The sequence below is a fragment of the Bos indicus genome, chromosome 29 (assembly GCF_029378745.1).
Source record: "Bos indicus isolate NIAB-ARS_2022 breed Sahiwal x Tharparkar chromosome 29, NIAB-ARS_B.indTharparkar_mat_pri_1.0, whole genome shotgun sequence".
NCBI lineage: Eukaryota > Metazoa > Chordata > Mammalia > Artiodactyla > Bovidae > Bos > Bos indicus.
In genome coordinates this window covers 2,151,125-2,178,050 of record NC_091788.1, presented here as the reverse complement: position 1 = coordinate 2,178,050, position 26,926 = coordinate 2,151,125, and the positions used below count along the sequence as shown (strand labels likewise).

The window sequence follows — 26,926 nt, the reverse complement described above, 5'->3', positions numbered from 1 at the left end:
TAAAAATTACACAGATCCTTTTTCTGCTCAATTTTCTCTTTCCCTGTTTTGTTTTTTTGAACATTCAGGCCACATATTTCCAAAGTGTTCTGCAACATTATGTCTGCCGTGCATAATGCCAAATGCTGTCTCCTTTCATGCTAGCACTGGAAACGCTTCTTTCTCTTGATTTATATAAGGAACATTTTTGAGAGTGGTTGAATTAAAATATGAATGCTACAATGACAACTTTGGACTAAAAAGTTTTAGGAAAAAAGCTAACAATCTTCTTTAAAAATAGCCCCTCTATTGAATGACAATATAAAACTATTTCCTGTATTAGACACTGACATTTTACATGAGACTGTGTAAACTCTATACCAAAAAAAAAGGACATGGGTTCATAACAGCCAGGTGCCCCAAGAGAATTTGTCCATTTCTTTTCCAATTTTCCATAGAGTTTCCTTTCACCCTAAAGCTTGACAGTGCGTGTGTGCGTAGATGTGTGCTAAATCACTTCAGTCGTGTGCAACTATGTGCCCCTGTGGACTGTAGCCCGCCAGTCTCCTCTGTCCATGGGACTCTCCAGCAAGAACGCTGGAGTGGGGAGCTGTGTCCTCCTCCAGGGGATCTTCCTGACCCAGGGATCAAGCCCACGTCTCCCATGTCTCCTGCGTTGGCAGGCGGCTTCCTTACCACTAGTGCCACCTGGGAAGGCCAGGCCTGACAGTACTTTTTTTTAAACGCTATTTTGCATTTCTTGTTTATCACAGGCCATTTTAATTATTTTGTTATTCATTCCTTGTTCCTTTAGTTTCACAAATAATATAGGGAAACTTAAAAAAATAAATATTTAAATACTGCCACAGGAAATGTGGCAATTCAGTAACTCTCTATATTCATTCTGCAGTTCTCCCCTAATCATATGTGTTTTTTTCTTTTCTCCTCATTCATTTATGCATATACCTTCTTTTATGTCATTGTAATCATTTAGGTATATGGTTTTAGTTCTACTTTGCTTAATATCTTCTAAGCATTTGTCCGTGTGTCTACTTGTTTTTTATATTTGTCATTAGGGATACTACTTCTCCTCTCAGATAACCAGACAATTTCAAAACCAATTTGGGGGTTCTCAAAGAGTAATTTAAGGGTAATTTACCATCCAGCTGAAAGTTCTGTGTTGTTTATCTTTCAGCTTCCAAAGACTGTAGCCGAGTGCTAATCATAGAGAAATAATTCAGTCATTTCTTCAATTAAAGCTAGGCAGAAAAATTTTTTTTTCCATTAAAATTTCTTTTATACAGAAAACTTGAATTTCCAGAAAACCCAAGGCATGCTATGTATCTCAAAGAATAAACTTTGATTAGATGTATAAAAAGCTAATGAGAATTACAGGACAGACCGACCTATGCTTGACCTGGATTGGTTCTGGTTAAGCCAAGTTTCTTTGCAGATCATGGTAAAAGACAGGCAGATCCCAGCTAGTTCAGGAGTTTGAAGCAAATAACAAGAGTTTGGTGTAAAGTATTGTTGTTATTCACTAAGTCATGCCCAACTCAACTCATTTAAGTACTCTCACAAAGCTCAATAAGGAAGATTTCACTCTCTTTATTGGTGGTTCGTATTTAAGGCTTCCCTGGTGGCTCAATGATAAAGAATCTGCCTACCAATGCAAGAGACACACAGACTTGGGTTCCATGCCTGGGTCAGGAAGATCCCCTGGAGAAGGAAGTGGCAGCCCACTCAGGATTCTTGCCTGGAAGATGCCATGGACAGAGGAGCCTGGTGGGCTGCAGTCCATGGGGTCACAGAGAGTCGGACATGACTCAGTGAGTAAACATCAGCAATGCATTTCCTGTCCCCCGACTGGCCTGAAGTAACTACTGAAGCTTTTTTTTTTTTATTATTAATTTGGCTGCACCAAGTCTCAGTTGTATCCTGAGGGATCTTTCATTGTGGCATGTGGGATCTAGTTCCCCAGCCAGGGATCAAACCTGGGCCCCTGCCTTGGGAGCTCAGAATCCCAGCTACAGGATCTCCAAGGAAGTCCCTGAAGCTTTTTGTTTTTACCCAAAGGACTGAGGTAGAATCAAGGGCAGAACTTCAGGTCTTATATTTAGTTCAGGGTTGACGTTTGGTGCCAGCAGTGGTTTATGAGTGGCTTGGAAAGAGGGCAGTACAGGAGAGACCAGGACTAGGAAAGAGCTAAATTACGATGGGAGGGAGCGTATTAGACCCCAAGATGGATACAGATGGAAAGTTAATCTTTTTTGAGTCTACCTCTCTCGGTCATTCAACAAATATTTATTGAGCTCCTTTTTTGTGCCAGGCACTGTGCTATATACCAGATTCATAATGGTAGGTAATGTCAGCACAGGTTTTGCCCAGTTGCTGAAAGTCTATAAGAAGCCATGCCGTTGTTACTGCTGAGTCACTAAATCGTGTCTGACTCTTTGAAACCCCATGATGTCACCCACCAGGTTCCTCTGGCCCTGGGCTTTCTTAGGAGGAATAATGGTGTGGGTTACCATTTCCTTGTCTAGGGAATCTCCCCGATCCAGGGATAGAACCCACATCTCCTGCATTGGCATAGATTCCAAGAAAACAAGCAGAGATTAGCTTCCAAAGGTTGAAGTAGAGCAGAAGAGAGTAAGCAGGAAGTGGATTCCAAGTAAGCAGGACAGTGCGCTGAAGAGAGAGAGAGACAACGCAGCCACTGGACAGCATCCTGGGGCGGGGTACCAAGGAGATCAATAGCCACAGGACCGCAGAGGGGAACAGAGCTACTCAGGGTCAAAGGCTGGGCCTCTTTCATCCCTGCCATGTGTATCTTGCTGTTATGTCCTGAGCCTGGAAGAAGAAAGGTCTCACATAAAGGAAGAAAAGTCTCACATGAAAACTCCACATGGGGCCCCGTAATGAGGATGTAGCATTCAGGCCTACATGTCATGTATCTCTCTGTTTGCCTCCCCTGAGATGCTGAAGTAAAATGATTCCTGCCTTCTTGTGAGGGTCTGTGAATCAAATATTGGAGCACACTCAATTCCACAGTACCATTCATTGAAAATTTGCAAGCTTGTTCCTGAGCTCATTGGCCTTCTTGTTGTCATCCTGAAATGGTCATGTTCAGGTGGCATGTCCACATTTGGGGTCAGAATCAAATTCTTTACCTCTGTTAGATTTGCTCCCTGTCGAGAAATAAACAAACATACAAATAGACTTCACAGGAACATGACATTTTTGTTTTCAGACTTGGAAAAGTTTAATTAACAAGTACGTAGTAAGGAGTGTGTAAATAGCTGTATTTATTGTATATTTTGACTCTTGTGACCCCATAGATTGTAGCTCACCAGGTTCCTCTGTCCATGGGATTTCCCAGGCAGGAACACTGGAGTGGGTTGCCATTTCCTACTCCAGGGGATCTTCCTGAGTCAGGGATCGAACCCATGTCTCCTATATTGGCTGGCAGATTCTTTACCACTGAGCCACCAGGGAAGCTCCATATTTCAATAAGCACTGTACTTACCTGCCTTCTCAATCCTGGAGCCTATTGTCATGATAATGACATTTAAACTCTCTGTATGTTGCCATGCTATAGAACTTCAAAAAGTAAGAAAAACTCAGATATATTTGAATAACCTAGATTTTTAACTTGTGATGTAAAAGAGTTGGGGACCCAGAAGTATGTGTGTTGTTTGAGAAGTAGGGGAAAGCCCCAAGAGAGGCAAAAAGCCATTTGGTGAAGGATGCTACTCCCCACTGTTCATGACCTGTGAGCCGCGTTCTTGGTGCTCTTTGCGTTTTGTGTTCCGCACTCTCTCCTCCCCTTTCCTCACCCTCCACAGTCCCGGATGTCACCCCTGCCTGTCTCAGAGGCAGGCCTCTCAGCTTCCACAGTGTCAGGGGTCAGAGTGCACAGCGGGCTACAGCCTCTCAGTCTCCTGAGGTTTATGCCTCAAGTTCTTGGTTTCAGTGCCACTTCTTATGAACCCTTCTGTACTTCACCAGAAACCTCTCAAAAGTTTAGCAAATAGAATGGCTACCAATTGAAACAAGTGCCTTGTCATTTTTTATGTCCACTGTTACATCCATGTGTGCATGTGTGTGTGTGTGTGTTGGCGTGTAAGGGATTCGGAAAAAAATTCTCACAGCTTACAAAGCAAATGATGACTTGAGAAGAATTCTCCATGCCTGAGCAGCAAACCCCCTCCCGCTCCCCTAAGTACTGTTGGGAATGAAGTTGATCCTGAGGATATGAAACAATACCAATTCCATGCAGCAAAACTTACCTTTGGAATAATCTTAAACCAAATGATTATGTGATACTGTTCTGACACGATTCCTACGACCTTCTTTCTTACAGCATAGAGCATGGAATTGTGGCACTGATTTCGGGATAAATGCCTTTTTACCAGTGTGACTGGCATGTGCCAGCCCAATCTGGGAATAAGAAAGTCCTAAGCATTCTTACTGGAAAAGTCTTTCCTACAAACTCTTATTTCCCAATTTGAAACTATATAAGTGCTGGGCTGTTTTTCTTGTTAACCTGGATTAAGAAGATACTAATCTGAAATTCACAATGTACTGGAAAATTCATTTCAAAGTCTTTTGAATATCCTTTTAGGGAAGTCTCTCATTTTATTTCAGGATAAGGTGGAGTGAAAACAAATAATTGCTTCTATTTGCCATGCTATGTAAAGTAGCCTCAAGATGAAGAGTTACTCTTCAGAAAATGACCCACTTGAACTCATTTTCTTGTTGATTTCTCTATTGCAGGGAATACTGGGAACACATTTAAGATTGAACCAGTCCTGGGTATCATCACAGTTTCCAAAGAGCCAGACATGACAACAATGGGTCAGTTTGTCCTGTCAGTCAAAGTCACGGACCAGGGTTCCCCACCGATGTCTGCCACCGCCATCGTGCGCATTTCTGTCACCATGTCTGATAATTCTAACCCCAGGTTCACTCACAAAGACTACCAAGCAGAAGTGAATGAAAATGTTGATGTTGGAACATCTGTCATTCTAATCTCTGCCATCAGTCAATCCACTCTCATTTATGAAGTGAAAGATGGAAATGTTGATGGGATCTTCACCATAAACCCCTATTCTGGAGTCATCACCACTCGGAAGGCGCTGGATTACGAGCGGACTTCCTCTTATCAGCTCATTGTCCAGGCCACCAACATGGCAGGAATGGCTTCCAATGTCACAGTCAACATTCAGATTGTTGATGAAAACGACAATGCGCCAGTTTTTCTCTTTTCTCAGTATTCGGGCAGCCTCAGCGAGGCAGCCCCCATCAATAGCATTGTCAGGAGCTTGGATAACAGCCCCCTGGTGATTCGAGCCACTGATGCCGACAGCAACCGGAATGCTCTGCTTGTGTATCAGATTGTGGAGTCCACAGCCAAGAAGTTCTTCACAGTGGACTCCAGCACAGGGGCGATCAGAACAATCGCCAGCCTGGACCACGAGGCCATCGCCCATTTCCATTTTCACGTGCATGTGAGAGACAGTGGTAGCCCTCAGCTGACCGCAGAGAGTCCCGTTGAAGTCAACATAGAGGTCACGGACGTGAATGACAACCCACCTGTGTTCACTCAGGCTGTGTTCGAGACTATCTTACTTCTACCGACCTATGTCGGAGTGGAGGTTCTGAAAGTTAGTGCCGTGGATCCTGACTCCGAGGTACCCCCTGAACTGACGTACAGCCTAATGGAAGGCAGCTTGGATCATTTCTTAATTGACTCAAATAGTGGAGTGCTCACCGTGAAAAACAACAACCTCTCCAAAGATCACTACATGCTGATAGTGAAGGTGTCTGATGGAAAGTTCTACAGTACATCGATGGTTACCATCTTGGTTAAAGAAGCCATGGACAGTGGCCTCCACTTTACTCAAAACTTTTACTCCACCTCCATCTCAGAGAACAACACTAACATAACCAAAGTTGCTATTGTCAATGCAGTTGGAAATCGCCTTAATGAGCCCTTAAAATATAGCATCTTAAACCCAGGAAACAAGTTCAAGATAAAATCTACCTCAGGGGTCATTCAGACCACCGGAGTCCCCTTTGACCGTGAGGAGCAGGAGTTATATGAGCTGGTGGTGGAAGCCAGCCGAGAGCTTGACCATCTACGGGTGGCGAGGGTGGTGGTCAGGGTTAGCATTGAAGACATAAATGACAACTCTCCAGTCTTTGTGGGTCTCCCTTACTACGCTGCCGTACAGGTGGATGCTGAGCCTGGCACTCTGATTTACCGAGTGACGGCCATTGACAAAGACAAAGGTGCAAATGGAGAAGTGACCTACGTCCTACAGGATGACTATGGCCACTTCGAAATTAACCCTAATTCAGGGAATGTTATTTTAAAAGAAGCATTCAACTCAGACTTGTCCAACATTGAGTATGGAGTCACCATCCTAGCCAGAGATGGTGGAAAACCCTCTTTGTCCACATCCGTGGAACTTCCCATCACTATTGTCAACAAAGCAATGCCTGTGTTTGATAAGCCCTTTTATACAGCATCTGTCAATGAAGATATTGCCATGGATACCCCCATTCTAAGCATCAACGCCACCAGTCCAGAAGGGCAAGGCATCATATATATCATTATTGATGGGGATCTGTATAAACAATTTAACATTGACTTTGACACTGGGGTCCTGAAAGTCATTAGCCCTTTGGATTATGAAATGACATCAGTTTACAAGTTGACAGTAAGAGCCAGTGATGCGCTTACTGGGGCCAGGGCTGAAGTTACCATTGACCTGCTTGTTAACGATGTGAATGACAACCCCCCTATTTTCGGTCAACCCACATACAATACAACATTATCAGAAGCGTCCCTCATCGGGACACCTGTTTTACAAGTTGTGTCTACTGATGCAGACTCAGGAAACAATAAAATGGTCCATTATCAGATTGTCCAGGATACTTACAACAGTACGGATTATTTTCATATAGACAGCGCAAGTGGCTTGATCCTGACGGCGCGGATGCTGGACCATGAGTCAGTGCAACACTGCACTTTGAAAGTCAGAGCCACAGATAATGGCTTCCCATCACTGAGCAGTGAGGTCCTGGTTCATATCTACATCTCAGACGTAAATGACAACCCTCCAGTCTTTAATCAGCTCATTTATGAGTCATATGTGAGTGAACTAGCCCCCCGGGGCCATTTTGTAACCTGTGTGCAAGCCTCCGATGCAGACAGCTCTGACTTTGACCGGTTGGAATACAGCATTTTATCTGGGAATGACCGGACGAGCTTTCTGATGGACAGCAAGAGTGGCATCATTACACTGTCCAACCACCGCAAGCAGCGGATGGAGCCTTTGTACAGTCTCAACGTGTCGGTCTCTGATGGGTTGTTCACGAGCACCGCCCAAGTGCATATCAGGGTCCTTGGAGCCAACCTGTACAGCCCTGCCTTTTCACAGAGCACCTATGTAGCTGAGGTGAGAGAGAACGCAGCCGCTGGGACAAAGGTAATCCACGTTCGAGCCACAGATGGGGATGCGGGGATGTATGGGCAGATCAGCTATGCCATCATCAATGACTTTGCAAAGGATAGATTCCTCATAGATGGCAATGGACAGGTCACCACAACAGAAAGGCTCGATAGGGAAAACCCTCTGGAAGGAGACATCAGTATTTTTTTGAGGGCTCTCGATGGCGGAGGAAGAACAACTTTCTGTACGGTGAGGGTGATTGTAGTGGATGAAAATGACAATGCCCCCCAGTTCTTGACAGTGGAATACAGAGCCAGTGTCAGGGCAGATGTTGGGCGGGGCCACCTGGTCACGCAGGTCCAAGCCATGGACCCAGATGATGGCGCAAATGCAAGGATTACTTACTCCCTCTATAGTGAGGCCTCGGTCTCAGTGGCTGACCTCCTGGAAATCGACCCTGACAATGGCTGGATGGTCACCAAGGGCCACTTTAACCAGCTGAAGAACACAGTGCTGTCCTTCTTTGTCAAAGCAGTGGACGGGGGCATCCCAGTGAAGCACTCCCTCATTCCTGTCTACATCCACGTCTTACCCCCTGAAACATCCGTGCCCTCCTTTACCCAGTCTCAGTATTCCTTCACCGTGTCAGAAGATACAGCCATTGGGAGCACGGTGGATACCCTGAGGATTTTGCCCACTCAGAAGGTCACATTCAGCACAGTTAATGGGGAGCGGCTGGAAAATAACAAAGGCAATGTCTTCATCATAGAACAGGAAACAGGCACGATCAAGCTGGACAAGCGTCTCGACCACGAGGTCAGCCCTGCTTTCCACTTCAAAGTGGCAGCCACTATGCCCCTGGACAAAGTAGACGTTGTGTTCACGGTGGATGTAGACGTCAAGGTACTGGATCTGAATGACAACAAGCCGGTCTTTGAAACTTCAAACTATGAGACAATCATCATGGAAGGGATGCCCGTGGGCACCAAACTAACACAGGTGAGAGCCATGGATGTGGACTGGGGAGCCAACGGGCAGGTCACCTACTCCCTCCACTCGGATTCCCAGCCCGAGAAGGTGATGGAAGCGTTCAGCATAGACAGCAACACAGGCTGGATCAGTACCCTGAAGGACCTGGATCATGAGACAGACCCCATGTTCACCTTCTCCGTGGTGGCCTCCGACCTCGGGGAAGCCTTCTCTCTTTCTTCCACGGCACTGGTGTCTGTCAGGGTGACAGATATAAACGACAACGCTCCGGTCTTTGCCCACGAGGTGTACCGAGGGAATGTGAAGGAGAGTGACCCTCCAGGCGAGGTGGTAGCCGTCCTCAGCACGTGGGACAGAGACACGTCTGACATCAATCGCCAAGTGAGCTACCATATTACAGGTAAGGCTGCCACCCTCGGTGTTCACTCTATGCTTTGCTTCCTAAAGAAAGATGGAAGGTGACAGGGGGCGGGCTTCCCCAGTGGCTCAGTGGTAGAGAATCCACCTGCAGTGCAGAAGCCACAGAAGACACAGATTCGACCCCAGGGTCAGGAAGATCCTCTGGAGGAGGGTATGGCAACCCACTCCAGTGTTCTTGCCTGGAGAATCCCACAGACAGAGTCTGGCGGGCTACAGTCCATGGGGTCCCACAGAGTCAGACATGACTGAAGCGACTTAGCACACACACATGCACAGCAGAGGGGTAAGAGTAGGGGAGAAAGACGTGAGATGAGGGTTTGAGGAGTTATCTTACCTCTCTGGGGCTGAGACAACTCAGTTCTTTAGTTGTTACTAACTCAGCCAGATTTTTCAGTTCATTAGTTTGCTTGTGACCAGAGAAGGCAATGGCAACCCACTCTAGTACTCTTGCCTGGAAAATCCCATGGACGGAGGAGCCTGGAAGGCTGCAGTCCATGGGGTCACGAAGAGTCGGACACGACTGAGCGATTTCAGTTTCACTTTTCACTCTTATGCATTGGAGAAGGAAATGGCAACCCACTCCAGTGTTCTTGCCTGGAGAATCCCAGGGGCAGTGGAGCCTGGTGGGCTGCCATCTATGGGGTTGCACAGAGTCAGACACTACTGAAGCGACTTAGCAGCAGTAGCAGCAGCAGTTTGCTTGTGACAGATGACCCAGTTTGATAGTCAATTTTTACCATTTGAAAAAAAGTCCAACTTTGCTGGCAGTCCAGTGGCTAAGACTCCTTGCTTCCAGTTTAAGGGACACAAGTTCGGTCCCCAGTCAGGGAACTAAGATCCCACATGCCACACAGAGTAGCCAAAATAAAGAAATAAAATTTAAAAAGAGTCTAGCCAAATATCCCAGTTGAAGAAATAAAAATAACAGAATGCCTAAGAAGCTTTTTGTCTGAAATGAATATAAATTAATCAAAGTGATGCTTTACTCACCTTTCTTTCCTTACCATTATCACTCATGTCTTTACTGCAGAAATATACATTTTAATGGAAAAAAAAAACAACACTTCCCTTCCACACTACTCTTCTTTTTCTTTATGGAGCTGTTTTCTTAATGTTGTTTTCTGTTTAACGGTCTTAATGCATTTGTGCTTTCATAGAGGACTTTATTTTTAAGTATATTCCTTTTTCCTACTTTTTGTAATGGTAAGAAAATAAATAGCTTTATTTACAAGTTTTTCCTGATAATAAAAACTCAGATGCATGCACACACACACACACACGCATGCACGCATACAAATCAGAGGGCGTTTTTGGGGGGTTTTTTTGGCTGAAAAATCTTAAATTATAACTCCAAGTCAAAGGGTATGTGTCCTGACATGGCAAATTTTTTGGATTCCTTTTCTGTCTTTCCAAACAGTAAATAGCAGTTCAATAGGAAATCCAAGATAGACAAGTGAGGTCACACAGAATGCACACACACACACATGTCACCATTGCTCTGAGCATCTCGTGTCAGAGTGAAAATGGGGTATCACCGATCAGGGCTCGCTTTCCAGGGGTGATGGCCTTCAACTTCTAAGAGGAGAGGTTGATGTTGTGGGAGCAGTCTTCCTGTTTGGGGGTTCTAAAGCTAATATCTTGATGTTGTGCCATTCAAAGGCAGAACATAAGCAGAGTGCCAAAAAATTTCAAAGAATCCATCCATACTTGTAGTCAGGTGGCTTCCCTTTAGAAAAACAACATTATTCAAAGTGAAAAATGAATTAATTAGAATGCCCTTAGGACGCAAAATCTTCTTAAGTACTTTAGTGAGAAAGTTAATTAATCACTGCAGAATAAGACCCACAGGAGAGCATCTGTGCCTGTGCTCAGGACCCTCACATCTCCCTGCACACTCCTCTTCTTTATGCAACTGCTTTCTTGAGGCTGTTTTCTGTTTAAAAGTCTTAATGCATTTATGCTTTTTCTGATACCTTCCATTGTGTGTGTGTGTGTGTGTGTTTTCATTAAAATGTATATTTCTGCAATAAAGACACGAGCGATTGTGGTGAGGAAAGAAAGGTGAGTACAGGATCACTTGGATTTATTTGCATTCAGTTTCAGACAAAAAGCTTTGTAGGCATTTGGAGGGATAGTTTTCTATTTGGAAGAAAAGTTAAATACTCAGCTTTAATTATTTACACGTTGTCTCTGAATTCTCAGTGGATGGTTTAAGGGACCATCCCATCGACTTTACCAAAGTAATGAGAACAGAATAGCTTCAAGCTACTGTTACTATTAGCCGTGCCAACCACCAACTGATTTTAATTAGATTTAACTTTTGCTCTTGATGTAACACAACTTGGCTGTGCTGCCACAGATGAACAAAGGACCATTAATCATTTCATTTCACAAAAGAGCAGTGTGGGCCTACACTGAAAGCGTTTAATAGAGAGGTTACATTTGTGCATGCTGAAATCATATTCCACTGAAGCCTAATTGAATCCTAGTCAGTGGTGGAGGAAAGTGATATCCCAGGGAGAACCCGTGCCTCACCAGAGCATTTTTCTCAACCTCAGCAGATTGGCCTTGAGGGTCGGATAAGTCTGTACTGTGGGCGGCCGTTCCTTGCTGCAGGTGGCAGTGTGGGATGGTTACCAGCACCACTGGCTCCTACCCAGTAGATTCCAGTACCCCGGCCATTGGCATCCCCCTTAATGGGACATTCAGAGATGTCTCTTGGCATTGACAAATGTCCCGGGGATATGGGACTAGCCACTCTCAGTTGAGAATCACTGCCCTGGAGAAATGTGCAGCTCTCAGCTTCTCTGGATTGTCTGTCCACTATGGTTCATTTAGCCCATGGTTAAATTGCCAAAATCCAGCCTCTGTGCACCAGTGTTACAGGGGAGGTAAAAAAGTTGGCTTAAAGCTCAACATTCAGAAAACTAAGATCATGGCATCCGGTCTCATCACTTGATGGCAAATAGATGGGGAAACAGTGGAAACAGTGGCTGACTTTATTTTTCTGGGCTCCAAAATCACTGCAGATGGTGATTGCAGCCATGAAATTAAAAGACATTTACTCCTTGGAAGGAAAGTTATGACCAACCTAGACAGCATATTGAAAAGCAGAGACATTACTTTGTCAACAAAGGTCCATCCAGTCAAGGCTATGGTTTTTCCAGTGGTCATGTATGGATGTGAGAGTTGGACTATAAATAAAGCTGAGCACTGAAGAATTGATGCTTTTGAACTGTGGTGTTGGAGAAGACTCTTGAGAGTCCCTTGGACTGCAAGGAGATCAAACCAGTCCATCCTAAAGGAAATCAGTCCTGAATATTCATTGGAAGGACTTATGCTGAAGCTGAAACTCCAATACTTTGGCCACCTGATGCGGAGAGCTGACTCATTTGAAAAGATCCTGATGCTGGGAAGGATTGAGGGCAGGAGGAGAAGGGGACGACAGAGAATGAGGTGGTTGGTTGGCATCACCAACTCAATGGCCATGGGTTTGGGTGGACTCCAGGGGTTGGTGATGGACAGAGAGGCCTGGCGTGCTGCGGTTCATGGGGTCGCAAAGAGTCGGATATGACTGAGCGACTGGACTGAACTGAACTGTGCACCAGTGCCATATTAAATCTCAAAAACAGTTTGGGGTAACATGGAAAGAAATAGCTTTATTGCTTTGCCAGGCAAAGGGGGCCACAGTGGGCTAATGCCCCCAAGACTGTGGGTTCCATCCTGGGGAGTGGGCAGTGAGGAGCCTTATAGTGTTTAAGGCACAGGGTATGATCAGCTTGTGGACATTCTTCCAGTTGGTTGAGATGGTGATGACGAGTCAGCATCATCAACTTTCTGGTTCCAACTGGTTTGGGGTCGATGTGCTTGTGGGTAGCATAGTTAACTTCTTTGACCTGGGAGGTGCAGTATCTGCAAAACAACTCAAAGGACATGGCTCAGAATGTTATCTATAGCCTCCGAGGAGGAACTAAAGGTCCTTTACCTTGTTTAATGGCTAATGCATTATCATTTTTTCTTGCTTGTTTTCCTTTCTGCATTTTCTCACTTCTCAGATTAAATTTATTCTTTGACTAAAGTACTGCTACAGAGAAAAGGCAGGCAGATTTAAAGGAGAGGAATGGAGAAACAGACATAGAGAATAGACTTATGGACATGAGGAGAGGGTGCTGCTGCTGCTGCTAAGTCGATTCAGTCATGTCCAACTCTGTGCAACCCCATAGAGGGCAGCCTACCAGGCTCCCCCGTCCCTGGGATTCTCCAAGCAAGAACACTGGAGTGGGTGGCCATTTCCTTCTCCAATGCATGAAAGTGAAAAGTGAAAGTGAAGTCACTCAGTTGTGTCCGACCCTCAGCGATCCCATGGACTGCAGCCTTCCAGGCTCCTCCGTCCATGGGATTTTCCAGGCAAGAGTACTGGAGGGGGGTGCCATTGCCTTCTCCGGAGGAGAGGGTGAGATGTATGGAAAGAGTAACATGGAAACTTACATTACCATATGTAAAATAGATAGCTAATGGGAATTCGCTATATGGCTCAGGAAGCTCAAAGAGAGGCTCTGTATCAACCTAGAGAGGTGGAGTGGGGCGGGAGATGGGAGGGAAGTTCCAAAGGGAGGGGATATATGTATACCTATGGCTGATTCATGTTGAGATTGACAGAAAACAACAAAATTTTGTAAAGCAAATTATCCTTCAATAAAAAAACAAATTTAACAAAAGCAGGCAGAGGACAGGACATGGGTGGGGTCTATTCTGGAAAGGCCTCGTGGGACCCTACTTGGTTACAGTTGCGTCCAGGCTGGAGCTTCCCAGGTGGTACTAGTAATGAAGAACCCGCCTGCCAGCACAGGAGACACAAAGAGGCGAGGGTTCGATTCTTGGGTCAGGAAGATCCCCTGGAGGAGGACATGGCAACCCACTCCAGTATTCTTGCCTGGGGAATCCCATGAACAGAGGAGCCTGGTGGGCTGTAGTCCATGGGGTCACAAAGAGGCGGGCACAACTAACTCTTAGCTCGCACTCTTTTAAAGATTCTTTGTAAGAAGGTGAGATGGCTCCACTTTTTCAGTGCAGCAGCAGCCAACAGGCAGTAGGCTTTCCTTATTTATTTGTTTATTGTCAATCTTTCCCACCAGAAAGTGAACTCCAGCACAAAAGCAGGGATTTTTGTCACTTTTGTTCACTGCTGTAGCCCCACTTCGTGGCACAGCGCATGGTCCTGAGCAGGTGACAAATACGTGTTGAATGCCCCCAAACCAAAGAAACCGTGAGGCTCTACCTGGAGTCTGGGCTTCAGGCCAGGCGTCTCGTCCAGTCTTCCTCCATGCTTGAAGTGACGTCATCTCCTTCTTCACGTTTGGAAGGTCAAGCTGGTTTTCTTCTTCCTTCTTCCAAGCTGCTTTTGTCTCCATGTAGCTCAGCGATGTGGGAAAGGAATATTGCTGGGACCACTTTCATTGTTTCAGCCGCATCAAAAGTGGTTCCGCTCCAACTCTTCTCCTTTTCTTCCATTTTCACCAGCTTCCCTCTGATAAATTTGATCTAATTGCAGTGCTTATCTTTGAGCGCCTCCTTCAATAACCCCTCATTGGGGCTCTTTACTCCAAATGGGTCTTCCTCTGTCACACAAACTTTTCTCCCCCAGATTTTAGTCCTTAAAAGAAGAGCCGCGGTATGATAACGCCTTCATTAACACATCCCTTAATAGAGCTGACTGCCTTTCCTTGATTGCATAATCAACGGCTAATGAAATTGTCTGGGTAACAAGAGCTATAGTGTATTACATCCTCTCTTGAGACGGAATGGAAAGACAATTGTATCATCTGAGAAGAAGATTGATTGTTCACAGTTTGAATTTGATTGTCCTTAAGGGGAGCTAAACAAGAGATCATCTCCGGCTTCTCTAAGTGCGTTTTCTTCCCTTGGAAAGTTACTGTTTTACTTTCCACACAAGCCAAGCATATAAATATCATGCTTTGTTGCAGGAGAATCAAAAGGAAGTGTCAGTTTTTTTCCAGTCTCGTAAATGATGCAGTTTGAGAGGCACCTGGTTGACCTTGCACAGGCCTCTCACTGTAGGTGGAGATCAAAGCTTTTCATTGCTCATCTTCAGAAACTCTCTTTTCACTTCAGGAGGGAACCCCCGAGGAAGGTTTGCCCTGGGCCTGGTGCAGAGCGAATGGAAGGTCTACGTGAAGCGACATCTGGATAGAGAAGAACAAGACATTTACTTCCTCAATATTACTGCCACCGATGGGCTCTTTGTCACGCAGGCCATGGTGGAAGTGACTGTCAGTGATGTGAATGACAATAGCCCTGTGTGTGATCAGGTGAGATCTGTGGCCATGTCGGATTGCTGCTTTTCACTCTGCTTCTCTAAAATTAAGTCAAAACCCATTTCATTTTTCTCCTTAAAACCTGGCTACATTCTGTTCCTTTCTCCTTAATTAGTGCGGTCCAATTTTATATAAGCATGTAAGAGGATGAAATACTATAAACATGGAAGGAGTATAGGTAGCACAATTAGTACCTAATTCCGCCCATTAAAAAATACAAACAAAAAATAAAATCAGGACTCTTAAAAAGCTTTTTAAGGAATCATAAAGAATATTGTGATTTTTTTCATATCTAAACTACTGATTTCATAAAAGAAAAATGGGCCACTCAAAAGTATGAATTACTTTTGTTGTGTTAAGTTTATACAGCTGGCTGGCAGCAATGTTGGTAATGAAGCTGGGTCTCCAGGCTTCTCATGAAGTGTCATTTCCCCCATAGTTCAGAGCATGAGAGCCAATGCAAGGTGTCAATTATTGACTTTCTATTCTTTCTTACCAAATTAAATGACCCTTCATTTACCTTTCCCTTACATGTGGACTGTGAGACAATATTGGTGTTCTTTAGCTTAGAAAATTTTTGCAAATCTTACTAATGCCAGATGTTAGTAGTGGCTCTTTAAAGTTGAAGGGTCCCAAGGACTTCCTGGTGCTTGATCACTATCTGATACGATCATTATCTGATGCGTATCACAGTTCCTCAGGGGCAGGGATTTTTGTCTGTTTTCTTCTGCATTGTACCCCTAGCATCTCAATACATTGTACCCCTCCCCCATAGTAGCAGCTCAATTAGCATTTGTTGAATGAATGAGCATGCAAGAGGCAGGGCAAGAGATATTTTATGTTTCATCGGATGGTGTAAGATGATTCTGCAGTAAAGGAAAAACGTAACTGAAGATAAATTATGCGAGTGCCTTTTTAAAGAAATCATTTATAAGGCTAATATGGCAATCGCCCCACACATACTAATGATTTTGCCTTTGCCCAGGTTGCATACACAGCATTACTTCCCGAAGACATTCCATCAAACAAAATCATCCTGAAGGTCAATGCCAAGGATGCTGACATTGGACCCAATGGAGATATACGATACTCACTCTATGGACCTGGAAACAATGAATTTTTTCTAGATCCAGAAAGTGGTAAGACAAAATTTATTCTCTGAAATTACATTGTTAATCCACAAGAGAAGTTAAGTTTTCACTTGGTCTTATCACTAGGGGGTAGTTGGTATCTAAGAGCCTTAATGTGACACTCTGTTATCTTGGACTCTTAAGAAATGCTAGCGGCACATTGTGTCTGCAAGACACAAACCTCATTTGACTTGTAAACTTGCCCTGACTTTACCTACATGTAGTAGCACCAGGGAATCAGATGTGTCTGTTTGCTTCTCCTCTTTCTCATATCCATGAGTTAAAGCAGCTGCCCTGTTAAGTGTATATATAGAATTATATCATAAATGCAGGTTTCCATGCAAACCAGCCAGCAGTGCACAGCAAGGACAGTTTCACCTTGTTGAAACCCTTTTTGGGTTCCTATGCTTATTAACACACTTGTCTGGCTTTTATTCATCATTTCTGCTTAGTTGTGAGACCTCAGATTTGCTTCCATGTTAAGGTAAAGTTTATAAGGTGAAAGGTTATGTACACTGAAGGCAGATGCTCGCATTGAGGGCCAAAGCTTAAGGAAAAGACATTTTCTATGGAGGTAAATTATTACAGTGCTGTTTGGCCCATCCAGTGACAATTTTGAATTGAAGTGTAATGATTAAAAAGTTTGCATATTTCCAGCATTGTATTGGTTGCAGTGAATAATCACTAACTACTGAGTTTCCAGAAGGTATTGGTTTCTCAATAACCTACTCCCATGTCAGCTATATCTTACTGCGAAGGGCTTAGTTGCATAACAATATACTACTTGGATATAGAGGCCTGGCACTTTTTTATTGAATAGCTAGCATTTATTAACTACTGGATCTAAAAACACTTTATGGAATATTTGCGATAGACTCTGACATGAAGCCCTCAAAGCATCTCTGAGCAATACTGTAACCCAGTGGAGAAGACAGAGCAGTGAGTCAGTAATAATAATAACAGAAATAATAATAGTTATGAAAGACAGAATGACATGAGTGCCTGAGAGAGATATCAAGAGAGTTATGTCTGAGCACAGAGGAAAAAGCAGCTAATGTTCTGATGAGAGGGAAGAGGAAGCTTGTAAAGAAGAACCGGCGTTTGAACTGAGCCAGGATTCTAGGGGCTCAAGCAGGTCACTGCCGCCCCCGGGCGCGGCGTGGGCAGAGAGCACAGCACCTCCAGGAAATGCCGTGTACAGCCCTGTCAGTGGTCAGAGGAGCCACAGGATGACTCGCCAGAAAAGTAGTGGGAAAGATAACTTTAGGTCAGATCTTGGAGGGTCCTGAATGCCCAACTGAAAACTCCCTGGATGTTTTTGAGGAGGGGGAAATGATCCAGCCTGTAGTTGAGAACTGCTTGCCTTCAGGAAGCTGTAGGAAGAACAGCTTTGTAAGTACTGATGACGTGCTCCCAGTGATATCTGCTAATTTTACTAAGAGTACATAATAATATTTCATGAGTCTGACTTTTCACCAAACGGCATTTATTCAGGTCTGTCATTGTGCTCATTGCCATTATCCATTGAAATTTAAGTAGCAATGAAATCCCCACAGGGACTGACACCCAGGACCAGTGTAGCTATTCCAGTGATTAAAGTAATAATCCCTCCATGGTTATGAAATGCCCTTCCTGCATGTCTGCTCTGGGCTCCTCAGTTATCCCCCACTGGGACCTCCCCCCAACAACTGCTGGCCCTCCACTCTCCCAGCAAGTGGGATTTGCCGGGCACGATAGGACTCCTTTGTAACCTCTTTCTGCTGGAGCCAGCCTGTTTGGACTGTTTGTTTTCCTCTAGAAGACGGGGTTAAAAAAAGATTAAGTGTCTGGAAGCAGAGAGACTAACCCTTCTGGGTATAAAGACCATTGACCTGATTGACCATCAGAGAACTGAGCAGTTCTTGCGAGGTTTAAAGAGGTGTGGAGCTTCTCCATCCTGCCAAAAGAAGGAATCCCTGACACAAGAGACTTCACGGTGGAATTAATTCCTTTGAAAGTCATGCTGTTGGTTTCTTGTTGCATCCAGAATCCCATAAATTTTTCCCTGATGCTTAAAAAATTTGAACTTGCTCTATTTTTCAAAGTATGAAGCTCTTGAGCCAAATATCAGCAGTCCTTCCTACACTCGGGTTCTGTATGTAATTGATTCTCTGCTCTTTGAAGAAAGACAGTTTTGAAAAGCCAGGCCATTTATTTTCACAGGTGAGTTAAAAACTTTGGCTCCATTGGACCGGGAGAGGGTCCCTGCGTACAGCCTCGTTGCCAGGGCCACCGACGGGGGCGGCCGATTCTGCCAATCCGACCTCCGTCTGACCCTGGAGGACGTGAACGATAACCCCCCGGTGTTTTCCTCTGACCACTATAATGCCTGTGTCTATGAGAACACGGCCACCAAGGCTCTGTTGACCAGAGTTCAAGCGGTGGATCCGGATGTTGGTAAGTCAGCCGCCCCAATGGGGGGCCTCCCTGTCTGTGCGTTTCACACATTCAGGTGCTGCCTGTCCTCTAGCTCCATCAGCCAACCTGGGTTTCTCTTTCCCGTCAGGACAAGTACAGTAAACCACATTTCGGCTCTTTGGCTGATGTACTTCACACACGTGAAAGAAATCTGCAAGAAATCTTCCTACCTTTTTGTAGGGTTTAGAGAAGCGATACTGTAAATTCCTTTAACTTTTAACAAAGGGTTTTGAGTTTGTGGGGTTTTTTTTTTTTAACCTTTAGAATGAAAAACAATAGCTTTCCTACTTACTCATTCCTCTTAAACATAGTTAACTGTTGTGTGGTGGGGAGAATTCGTTTCTATTTCTATAAAGAATTGCAACCCACGCTTTAGCTGAAATATGACAGTCTCGATTTATGGTGGTGCCCCATAGTGCAAAGACCAATTACTAAGTGTGCTGCCAGCCCAATGTGGATTTTTTCTAACTGCCATTTTCCAGAGTATTTTGGTCACATAAACTGACATTACTCGGAGGGGTGGGAGTGGCAGGGGGAAATAAGGAATTAGAATTGAAAGTTGCTAATAAAGTTTGTCTTCAGATCCACTTTACATAATGAGATGGTGAGTTAGAAAAGACTGGAGTTAATTGCTAGGTAGCCTTTCTGAGAATGCATAAGTTATTGAGGTGACTGCATGATGGAGTCTAAATACAAAAGGGCATACAGACAGCCCCTTGGCTGTGCATTTTAAGAGCTGTAAATCAGAGGACTGGGGAATGACGGGGTGTGTCTGTTATGATAAACAGGCCTTTATATAATTCAGTGTCTTATTGCTTAATTCTGAATTGAAAGAAAAATTATTGGACTAATGGAAAAGTAAATACATGATAATTAGTTGAAAACAAACGTAGAGCCCAGGGTCTCTGCATATTTCCCCTTAGAGAAATTAGTGACTATACTATGAATTATTGTTCTTACCTTATTAGCATAATTTTTGAGGCTGAGAACCAACCCTTTAAAAATCTGCATATTGTAAAGCTTGGTAAAAAACATAATAAATAGGAAAAGATTTTTTTTTCAGCTGCACTATGCAGCTTATGGAATCTTAGTTCTCTGACAGGGATTGAACCCAGGCCCTTAGCAGTGAAAGCACAGAGTCCAAAACCCTGGACCACCAGGGAATTCTGGAAAAGACTCTTTTATTGACCTATAATCATGAATTATTTGCAAATACTGCTTTTTAAAGGAGGATTAGAAAACATTCCCTGGACTCTTGACAGCAAGCTTTTGAAGAAAAGAGGACAGAAATTGTACAGATGAATCATTAATAATTTAATTTTGAGAATGTATAATTGGGCCAGAGATGAAATTTTAAGATTGAAAATTTTTTTAATTAGAATTTCAATTTTAAAAATTGGAGTTTTTCTATTTACCTCCTTCCTAAAGGAATTGGGTGTGCTCTGTCTGCTAGAGAATTAACACGGAGAGAGTCTGATCAGTACGTTATGCTTCAGACAGGAGGTGGGAGGTTATCCAACGACAGATGTGATTGCGGTAGAGGGCAGGCAGCTAGCTTTGTGCTGCTCAATTCTGCCGAGTCAGCTGTCCCGGTTGGCAGTGGGGAAGAAGGGTTGACTGGACTCTTGCAAGGGCAGAGATGATGAAGCCTTTCAAACACTACATCCAGAATAACCTATCAGCACCTCTCTCTGCTCTTTGCACCAATTAGCAGAAGGCTTACATTCATGGCTTCAGACCAACATGGAGGTTATGAGTGCTATTCGAATTGTGTGTTCATCAGGCCGTTATATCCACTTCCAGAAAACTCTAGCATAGGATACCAGATTCTAGGTCATATTCTCAGTTTTTTTAGATCTCATTTAGCTTTAAAAATAAAAACTAAGACAGCTTGGGGGGGAACAAATGAGCTCCTCTAAAAAGGCAAACTGAGCACCTGCTGTTTCTAGGCACCATGCTCAGGAGGTGGGGGTGGAGGTCTTGCTCAGAGCCTGCAGGGAGAACCATAGTCAAATCCATATTCTCCAGAATCCAGGTATCAGTGACTGGGGGGTGCTCATACCATTTTTATCAGTGGCCTGATCCCCACTTCTCAGTCTGCTGTAAGTCAGCACAGAGGAGCCTGAGCCACACATTGAGATGAGCAGTTTGGGGTGGGCAGGGCTGGGTGAATCATCTGGAGGCCAAACCTAACCTCTGGCCTAAAGCTGAGTTTGCTCCTGTCATTAAGACTGAATCCAACCCTACTGAATCCAGCCATCCAGTGTCTTTAGTCTGACTTTATATAGAGTGTTCCAAACAGTTTGTATTAATTGTCAATAAAAGTCAAGAGATATTTATTTGAATTTTCAATTTCTGGCATTTTCTAAAAACAGCACTCAGAAGACTCAGCAATTCCAGGCACATAGTCACACCATGGCTGGAAGCTGCCATCAGCCAGTTCTCACCTTCCCAGCCATCTCACTTAGGTTTCCGCCTGACCTGCATAGGCCCCTTCTCTAAAGTGACAAGGAAATTCTGATGTTTAAGAACTTTTAACTTTGAAATAATCATAAGTTCACAGGAATTTGCCAAAAAAATGTACAGGAGGTGGCATGTACCTTTCACACAATCTTTTCTCCCAGTGATACCATCTTGTGTAACTATAGTACACTTAGATTTTGGCACAGGTGTGTGTGTGTGTGTGTGTGCATGTGTGTGTGTGTGTATGTAGTTCTGTGCAGTTTTATCACCTGTGTAGCTTCATGTAACCACCACCCCATTCATCTACTCGCTGCCCCTTCATAACAACACCCACCTTCTCCCCACACTTCCTTCCCAGTCTCTAATCCCTGGCAACCACTAATCTCCATATCTATAATTTAGTTATTTCAAAAATGTTATTTAAATGGAATGGTGCAGCTTGTAACCTTTTCCAAATGTCCTTTTTCACTCAGCATCATTCCCTTGAGATCCATCCAAGTTGTCTAATTGGTTTTTGATCCTAGTGAAGAACATTGTCTCCATTTGTATAAATGACAGGGCTATTTGGTTCATGAAACTTCTTTTGTCAAGCATATTCCTTTGCCTAAAGTTACAAACGATTTCATCAGTATTTGGCTACAGCATATACTAAACCACAATAAATTGCAGAAAAAAAGACAAAGATATATTAACCTGAAGTCCGATTCCATTACTTCATAAATTCAAAATTCTTACAATCTCTTGCTAACCTTTTGTATCCTGGTTTTCTAATTAGCATATATATATATATTATATATATAATATATATATATATGTATCTATATCATTATTTTTAGCCAAACAACTCTTTGCTATGCCAAATTCATTATTCGTAATGAACCAATGCTAATGTTAGAGTAACTGCCTCAGATCAGATCAGATGAGATCAGTCACTCAGTCGTGTCCGACTCTTTGTGACCCCATGAATCGCAGCACGCCAGGCCTCCCTGTCCATCACCAACTCCTGGAGTTCACTGAGATACATGTCCATCGAGTCAGTGATCCCATCCAGCCATCTCATCCTCTGTCATCCCCTTCTCCTCCTGCCCCCAATCCCTCCCAGCATCAGAGTCTTTTCCAATGAGTCAACACTTCGCATGAGGTGGCCAAAGTACTGGAGTTTCAGCTTTAGCATCATTCCTTCCAAAGAAATCCCAGGGCTGATCTCCTTCAGAATGCACTGGTTGGATCTCCTTGCAGTCCAAGGGACTCTCAAGAGTCTTCTCCAACACCACAGTTCAAACGCATCAATTCTTTGGCACTCAGCCTTCTTCACAGTCCAACTCTCACATCCATACATGACCACTGGAAAAACCATAGCCTTGACTAGATGAACCTTTGTTGGCAAAGTAATGTCTCTGCTTTTGAATATGCTATCTAGGTAGGTCATAACTTTCCTTCCAAGGAGTAAGCGTCTTTTAATTTCATGGCTGCAGTCACCATCTGCAGTGATTTTGGAGCCCAGAAAAATAAAGTCTGACACTGTTTCCACTGTTTCCCCATCTATTGCCCATGAAGTGATGGGACCGGATGCCATGATCTTCGTTTTCTGAATGTTGAGCTTTAAGCCAACTTTTTCTGCCTAGATCAGGAAAAAAATAAAAATAAAAACAGGAAGACAAGACTACTTTAGCACCCATTTTATGAGTTCTAAGCAATAGCATGGCAACTATCTAGATTTTAGCATTAAATTCTTCATTTTCCTATAAAATGGAAACATCCTCCACCCCATGAACTAATGAAGTGACTTTATGACCTAATATTTATAAAAATTTAATCCTTTCAGTAAACATTAGGAGACTTTTTGTTGCACCACCTCTTTGGGGTTCATATTTTGCTATTTACTCTACCTCTTAAGGCAAGGTTAGGTGTCCAGGTTCTCAGTATTGAGGGTTTTTTAAACTAACAAAGGAAATATGCAGTGATAAAAATCAGAGCTAAAATCTGTGACCATTTTAGGCAAAGTGACATGAAAATCAAATGTAAACTTGCACTGGAAAATGTGTCAGAGCCCATGATTTATTGAGAGGCCAATGTCCAGATGTTTGAGATTCAAGAGGACATATTTTTCCTCTTATGCATCAGGGACATAAAGCAACAAAATGTTCTAATGAACATGTTCACTCCTTTCCTGTAAAATATTTCCTATACAGTTTAGACCTGTTGTCATGGATTTTGGAGAAACTTGGAAGCTTGTAACACACATTAAAATTATTTTCCATTCAATATAGCTGATATTTAATGAGTAGGTACATAGCAGCTATTATAGAAGGAACTATACGAGGAATATGCAGTGACAGGCCCAGGGTCTATGCAGTAGTGAAGGGCATAAATCTGGAACACACAAACCTGGCATAAAAGGAAGAACTTCCAGAATCCAGAATGAATGAGATTCAATAGGCAGAGGGAGGAAGGCCTTCAGGAAGACAGGAACCAGGAGGATAAATTTGCAAAGTCGGGAACGTGCTGTTTTTGTTGAGTCGCTTAGTTGTGACTCCATGGACTGTAACATTCCAGGCTCCCCTGTCTTCACAGTCTCCCTGAGTTTGCTTAAACTCATGTCCATTGAGTCTGTAATGCCAACAAACCATCTCATCCTCTGTTGCCCCTTCTCCTCCTGCCCTCAGTCTTTCCCAGCATCAGGATCTTTTCCAATGAGTTGACTCTTTACATCAAGTGACCAAAGTATTGGAGTTTCAGCTTTAGCATCTGTTCTTCCAATGAGTATTCAGGGATGATTTCCTTTTGAATTGACTAGTTTGATCTCCTTGCTGTCCACAGGGCCCTTAAGAATTTTCTACAGCACCCCAATTCAAAACCATCAATTCTTCAGTGCTCAATCTTCTTTATGTCCAGCTCTCATAGCCATACATGACTACTGAAAAAACCTTTGTTTGACTATATGGGCCTTTGTCTACAAAGTGATGTCTCTGCTTTTTAGTATTGAAAACGTCTAGGTTTGTCATAACTTTTCTTCCAAGGAGCAAACCTCTTTCATGGCTGCAGTCACCGTTCACAATGATTCTGGAGCCCAAGAAAATAAAGTCTGTCACTGTTTCCATTGTTTCCCCTTCTATTTGCCAAGAAGTGATGAGACTGGATGCCATGATCTTAGTTTTTTGAATGTTGAGTTCTAAGGGAGCTTTTACATTCTCCTCTTTCACCTTCATCAATAAACTCTTTAGTTCCTCTTTGCTTTCTGCCATTAGGGTGGTTTCATCTATATATCTGAGGTTATTGATATTTCTCCCGGCAATCTTGATTCTAGCTTGAGCTTCATCCAGCCTGACATTTCACATTATGTATTCTGCATATAACTTAAATAAGCAGGGTGATAATATACAGCTTTGATGTATTCCTTTCCCCATTTTGAACCAGTCTGTTGTTCCATGTCTGGTTCTAACTGTTGCTTCTTGTCCTGCCTACAGGCTTCTCAGGGGGCAGGTAAGGTGGTCTGGTATTCCCATCTCTTTAGACCCAACTAAATAGTTGGAAGAGCATCACATGGTCCAGGACAGAAAGCTGGACAGTGAGATGAGACAGTGAGATCTGGGCCCCATTGTGGGGGTTCACAAAGGCCAGGAATTGTGCTTAAACCAAAAGATGGAAAAGAACCACTGCATACATAGACAAAAGAAAGTCATCAGTTCTGGGTTTGGGAACTGCTGATCTGATGGAAGCCCCTAACGTGGATGTGAAGAAAGCTTCTAGGAGATCATTGAGAAAGACCACAAAGACCAAAATTCAAGTGATAGGTTGGGATTTAAAAGGAAGAAGCAGATGAGAGAGAGATTTTACATGTTAAATTTGCCAGTTTTGGCAACTGACTGGACTGAAGGCACAAGGGACAGGCCAGGCAAGAACTCAAATTCAGGTACAAGGTGGACAGAGATAGCCTAGGTGGCCTGAAGCAGGACCTCGTGTAAAAAAGATAAAAAATTGGAGACACATTGGGAATTAAATTACAGTCCTTCAGGAGTGAAGATAAGTTTGCTAATCATGACAGAGTAGGAAGGCTTTGCTGTCAAGGGGCTTCCATTATGGGAAACAGAAAAACAGAAATGAACATTCAGAGAAACAAGCACAAATGAACAATCAAAGACAATGAGATCAATGTTATAACAGAGTCACTTCATCTGTAAAAGTAGGGATTTTTTAAGGATTAGTCAGACACATGTGAAATGCTAGCTCAGGTCTCTGTGGAGACATGAAAACATGAGCAGTGAATTTTCAAGTGGGACAACTCAGAAAATATTCACAAAATGGTATTTGCATTCAAGTCAGGTATTAAGGGTTGGGGCTTGATGTTGGGGCAAGAAGAGGGGAAAGATCTGGTAGCAAAAGAGGAGGATTGTATTAGCTAAGATAGCCTTGACTAGACTGAGGTAACTTTTCAAAAATCTCAGTGGCTTAGTGCAGCAAAAGTTTAATCCTTGCTCCTGTGGGGAGCAGGTCAGTGCAAGTCCATTCAGCGATGTGGAAATCTGGTCCCTCCATTGGGTCAGTACCACCTTTGTGACCTTTGCTTCACAAGGTCACTGCAGCAAAAGAAGAGAGGGATGAAGAAGGCATGTCAGCTCTTTGCTGCCTCAGCCTAGGAGAGACTCACGTCACTTTGTCACTATCCATTGACTAGAACTAGTCAGATGATGCTGGGAGGTATAGGAGAGGCCACAGGTATTTGGTGAGCACTCATGTCTCTGCTACTGTAATGAAAGCAGGAAAGAGAAACTGCCCCATCACATTTCAAAGGAGTGGGAAAAGATGGCGTTCATCTTGTGGTTAGGGAGGGTGAGCCTCAGCAACAAGGAGAGCCCACAACCACTTAATCCTCGACGTGAAAGGAAGGGGAGAAGCAGAAAGAAAAAAGACTGACTTTCAAAGGAAGAAAAAGAAACTAAGAGGGAGAGGCTGAGGAAAACTCAGTTGGGAGGCACACATCTGCCTTCAGACATCTCCATGTGATAAGAGAGTCTGTCAACTAAAGAGACTAACATGGCGGCAGCCAGGCTGGGCACTCTGAGGCGAGCACAGGGAGTTAGTTTGGAGTCACTGAAAAATGGGGAAGAAAAGTTCTTCCCCCACTGAGGGCTCTGTAGGTACGGGGTTACAGAAGTGAACAGACCCAACCAATAGAGTGAATTTCATGAATAGAAAAGATAGAAGTTTTCTCTCAGAGCTTTCCACAATGATGCCTTTCCCTCTAACATCAATAGATCCTCTTATTAGTAGAGAATAGGAAAGAAACAGAGAAAACGTATCTCTTGACAGAACTTTTCCATTTTTACCCAAGAGTTTGTTTTCCAGCAGCCCTCAACGTCCTTAATTTTGCACTGCCATTCACTGTAGTGATGTAAGCTTGCAGTTCTTGTTGGGGATTCATTTTCTGCATATTTCATGAGGGAGACAGATGGCATCCTGACCCAACATGGGCTCTCATGGGACAAAAGCTGGAATGAACTTGGTTTTCCAGAGCACAGATCTTGTCAGACAAAAAGGCTGGCCCAGTGTCTGAGAGCATCATCAGATCTGAGTATGTTGTGCTCCATGAAGGAGCAGGAACTTGTTTACCCGAGAGGAATGTTCACAAAAGTAACTGCTGAGAGCTATTAAAGGGAGGTCTTCCTCCCCAGGCCGCTTTAAATCTCTCCCG

General features: G+C 43.6%; 1 protein-coding gene across 3 annotated transcripts in view; it reads left to right on the top strand.

Moving 5' to 3' along the window:
• The window catches only part of FAT3 (FAT atypical cadherin 3), an 801,654-nt gene that overhangs the window by 678,183 nt on the left and 96,545 nt on the right, over positions 1-26,926 (top strand). For all 3 annotated transcript variants that reach the window (XM_070782590.1, XM_070782589.1, XM_070782588.1), the window contains exons 10-13: positions 4,756-8,829; positions 14,982-15,178; positions 16,170-16,323; positions 18,517-18,750. In XM_070782590.1, the coding sequence (XP_070638691.1) occupies positions 4,756-8,829; positions 14,982-15,178; positions 16,170-16,323; positions 18,517-18,750 (4,659 nt within the window). The remainder of the gene's footprint in view (positions 1-4,755; positions 8,830-14,981; positions 15,179-16,169; positions 16,324-18,516; positions 18,751-26,926) is intronic.